This window comes from Didymella exigua, assembly GCF_010094145.1.
Source record: "Didymella exigua CBS 183.55 unplaced genomic scaffold M421scaffold_40, whole genome shotgun sequence".
NCBI classification, from domain to species: Eukaryota; Fungi; Ascomycota; class Dothideomycetes; order Pleosporales; family Didymellaceae; genus Didymella; species Didymella exigua.
In genome coordinates this window covers 63,895-68,123 of record NW_022984814.1, presented here as the reverse complement: position 1 = coordinate 68,123, position 4,229 = coordinate 63,895, and the positions used below count along the sequence as shown (strand labels likewise).

General features: G+C 50.2%; 1 protein-coding gene across 1 annotated transcript in view; it reads left to right on the top strand.

Moving 5' to 3' along the window:
- The window catches only part of M421DRAFT_424881 (uncharacterized protein), a gene marked incomplete at its 3' end in the record, with an annotated part of 6,787 nt that continues 2,558 nt past the window's right edge, over positions 1-4,229 (top strand). The window contains exon 1 of the mRNA XM_033593893.1: positions 1-262. Coding sequence (XP_033444496.1) covers positions 92-262 — 171 coding nt within the window. The remainder of the gene's footprint in view (positions 263-4,229) is intronic.

Sequence of the window (4,229 nt, the reverse complement as noted above, 5' to 3'; positions counted from 1 at the left end):
CTAAGATCTCGTTAAGCACATACTCTGGCTCACAGTACGAGCATCTGACAATTAAGAGTCTCACTGCCGCAACCTCACTGCCGCAACCGAAATGGCGCAACCAACGTACCGCGACCCAACGACAGTCCTCAGGGACCAAGCCGACTGGACTGGCTGGCTCGCGCAGCTACAGGCGAGATGCCTGTCGCGCAACATCTGGGACAAGATCAACCCAAAGACAACTACACCACTACTATCAAAGCCACTCTCGCCGAGGGCTCCAACCATTACCAACTACGCGCCAGCCGCGAACACCGACATACTATTAAGGCCAACTGAGCTATCAACAACAGGCTAGAAGGCATTTAAGGAAGACCTTGAGTATTACAAAGTACTCCTCGAACAATACAAGAACGATCGACACGAATATGAGAAGGAGGAAGCAAGCCTTCAGCACATTATTGTGTTCATCCAGTCAACTGTGTCGCCACATCTACTGCGCACATGCTGTCTTCCTGAGAAACCACTGCGACAGTGGATCACAGACCTACAACTCACTGTTGGGGTCGACGAACGAATTGAACAAGAACGAGCCTGAGACAGATACCTCTCAGCACTCAAGCCAATGAGAAGCACGTCACAATGGGATACCTGGCTAGCTGAGTATGACCAGGCAGCTACAGAAGCGGAGACGTACAAAGTCGCCGAATTATCGCAATTAAATGTGATAACAAAGGACTTCCTGACAGCTGTGAACAGGGTCGCGCCTATGTGGGCTACAAGCTTTCAAGATAGCGGACGCTTTGAATCCAGTATGAGTCGGAAGGAGATGATGAAACGCTACCGAGAGCACATGATGATAAATCATCCCCTTAGATTAGGGCGGCACAAGGCCTTTGTGGCTGACGATGCAGTGTTTCTTGCTGAAGGGGGTGCAGCCTCCCAGAGCCATGAAGGGGACGCCCAACATGCTGTAAGCGCGCCATCCAACCGGGGCAGACCTCGATATCAACGTACAGCGGGTAGGAAAACCACCACGCTCAAGCGGCCTTCAGATCAAGAGCCTGCTTCCACTGGGGGAGCAAAATGCCCTGCATGTGGACAACGCCACTCCATACGGGATTGCTACTATGTTAATCAAGACAGAGCTCCTGAGTGGTGGAAACCAAATGAGATTATTTCTGAACTTATTAAGTTTAAGTGTGAGAAAGATGTCACCTTTCAAGGGCTACTTCGCGCACAAAGCAAGAGCCGATCAAGAACACCAGTGGTGAAGCACTCGCACACCCCTACCCCAGAAATCCTAGACAATTGACTAGAAGGCCGAGAAATTGCTGACGTCAAAGCAGCGCTCAGCGCAGCGAACCAACAGGACGCTGCTGACTATCCACTGCGGAAGTCGTTCATACTTGACTCAGGTTCTACCTGTCATATCACCAACGACCCCGACCGCGTCTACGGGTTCCGACAGCCATCGCCCGGAGACTTCATATGGGCTGGGAATTCCAAGGTGCTGGTTAGAGGATATGGATCAATTGATCTACTCCTGAGGAGTGGAGCCAGGACAACCAAGGTCACCCTCACGGACGTGGCAATTTGCCCAGACCTGCTATGCAACCTAGTGTCCTTCCGCCTACTACGAAACAGAGGCATGTGGTGGGACACACAAGCAGACCCAACAACTCTCCGACAAGCAAATGGCCAAGTAATTGGAGTAGTATTAGAAATGCTTGGCCAGTGGGTGCTTGAGTACGAACCGTCCCCACTAGCCGCCAACCACACACACAAAATCACCACACGCACTAAGAGAGGACCACAGAAGGCCTCAGCAATACGGTGGCACAAGCGACTTGGTCACCCTGGTCCTGCTGCAATCGAACACATCGTCCAGCAGACTCAGGGGGTGCGGATCCAAGGCATCACTACAGTCAAATGCAACGCTTGTGGAATAGCCAAATCGCGACGGCAAATCAGCCGCGCACCAAGAATCAACAATGACGGACCTGGAGAAAGACTCAGCGTTGACTTCCACTCCTACAAAGTACAAGGAGTCACTAAAGAAAAGAGCCAGATGCTCATCACCAACAGGTTCTCAGGCCTACAGTGGGACCTCTACTTCACAGATTATCGCACAGCGAAGTCAATTATCAAGGCACTGTCAACGTTTATCCTGTTCTTGAAAAATCACTACAACATCTCAGTCAAGACTATTGAGGCAGACAACGAGATAGCCACAGTCAAACCAGGCGTATTGAAATGGCTGGCAACACAAGGAATTATTGTGGAGCCTTCAGCGCCAGACACACAAGCACAGAACGGTAACGCAGAACGCTCAGGGGGTGTGAACAAGGAGAAAGCTCGCGCAATGCGACTTGATGCCAACCTCTCCTGGGAACTGTGGCCAGAAATCACGAGGGCAGCAGTATACCTCTACAATCGAACGCCGAACTACGCAAACCATTGGAAAACACCATACGAAATATTCTTTACGCGAGTTGCCTTTAGCAACGGAATAGTGACATCACTGCGAAAACCTAACCTCGCGCACCTAAGAGCATACGGGTGCAAAGCGTTCGCCATGACAGACGACACACACAGAGGCAAATCACGTCTTCAACGACTAGACCCAAAGGCCTGGATTGGCTATCTAGTGGGCTACTAGTCGTCAAACATCTATCGAATCTGGATACCGTCACTCAGCAAGGTGATAAGCACTCGAGATGTCGTGTTTGACAAAGACACAGTATTCAACAGGAGAATTGAGGACCTCATGGAGAACCTCATGCACAACACACTTGAAGAAATAGCAACACATGTGCGATCTATTGAGCTACCAACGCCTACCCAGCAACCAGAAACAGATTCCTTTTATGAGGATGAAGCCCTAGCAGAGCCGTCACCACAAGACGAAGCAGACCCGCCAGGCTACTATCACGGACGGAAGATACAGGATAGCTATCCTACCCCTCCATCAACACCGCCACCTGCAGCACTACTTGCAGGCATTATGGCCAGTGATCAAACAACTCTGACGCAACAAGCGTCCTCAACTACTGTCCCGTGGGCAGCATCATTCCTTGCGGGAACCCAAGCTGGACGTGTTGGAACATACAGAGGAGAAGTCATAGACAAGGCTAAGATGATAAGAATGCTCGCCAAAGGCTTGAAGCCCCATCAAAGTCAACTTCCACCTCTGCCCACGTTCCAAACCAAGCTTGAGGATCACCCTATGGGTAAACTCTTTCAAGAAGCCGAGTGAGAGCACCTCGCAAGCTACCAAGAAATGAAATCATGGTTAGAAGTACCACTTCAGAAAATTAGACTGACAGGACAACAGATCCTTGACTGCATGTGGGTATATACCTATAAGCTTGATAGACATCATTGACTGCTGAAGTGCAAGGCGCGACTGGTAGTCAGAGGCGATCAACAACGCAATATTACATCACAAGACACCTACGCAGCCACGCTTGCCAGCTGATCCTTTCGAACGATGATGGCTATGGCAGCTCACTATAACATGGAGCTCAAACAATACGACGTTACCAACGCGTTTGTTCATGCTACAATGGACAGAGAGGTCTACATGAGAATGCCACGAGGCTATCAGAAGCCCGGCACGATACTGCAAGTAAACAAGGCACTTTACGGGCTGCGCATCTCTCCCCTCCTCTGGCAGAAGAACTTCACTGCAACACTAAAAGCACTAGGTTTCCAGACTGTGCCTCACAAACCCTGCTGTCTAACTAAGGGCAGCATTATTATCTTCTTTTATGTTGACGATATCATCCTCGCGTACAATAAATCAAAAGAGCAAGAGGCAATGCAGACAATCAGCCACGTACAGAGCAAGTACACCTGCACAGGAGGGCACGACCTACAGTGGTTCCTTGGCATGGAGATCATACGAGACCGAGCAAGCAAGAAAATCTACCTATCTCAGGCAGCGTACTCAGACAAAATCAGTCGCCTTGCCGAGAACACAACTATACGACATGACACTCCAATGGCAACAACTGAACTACAGCCAAGGAGTGGACTAGCAGCGCCAGCAGAAATCAACAAGTATCAACGCAAAATTGGATCACTGCTGTTCGCTGCGGTCACCACGCGACCTGACATTGCGTTCGCCACATCAAGGCTTGCCAGGTTCCTCACCAATCCAGGCATCAGCCACCAAGATGCTGCGGACCGGGTCCTTCTATATCTACTCAACACTAAACAGCGATCACTGCAGCTTGGAGGAGGCA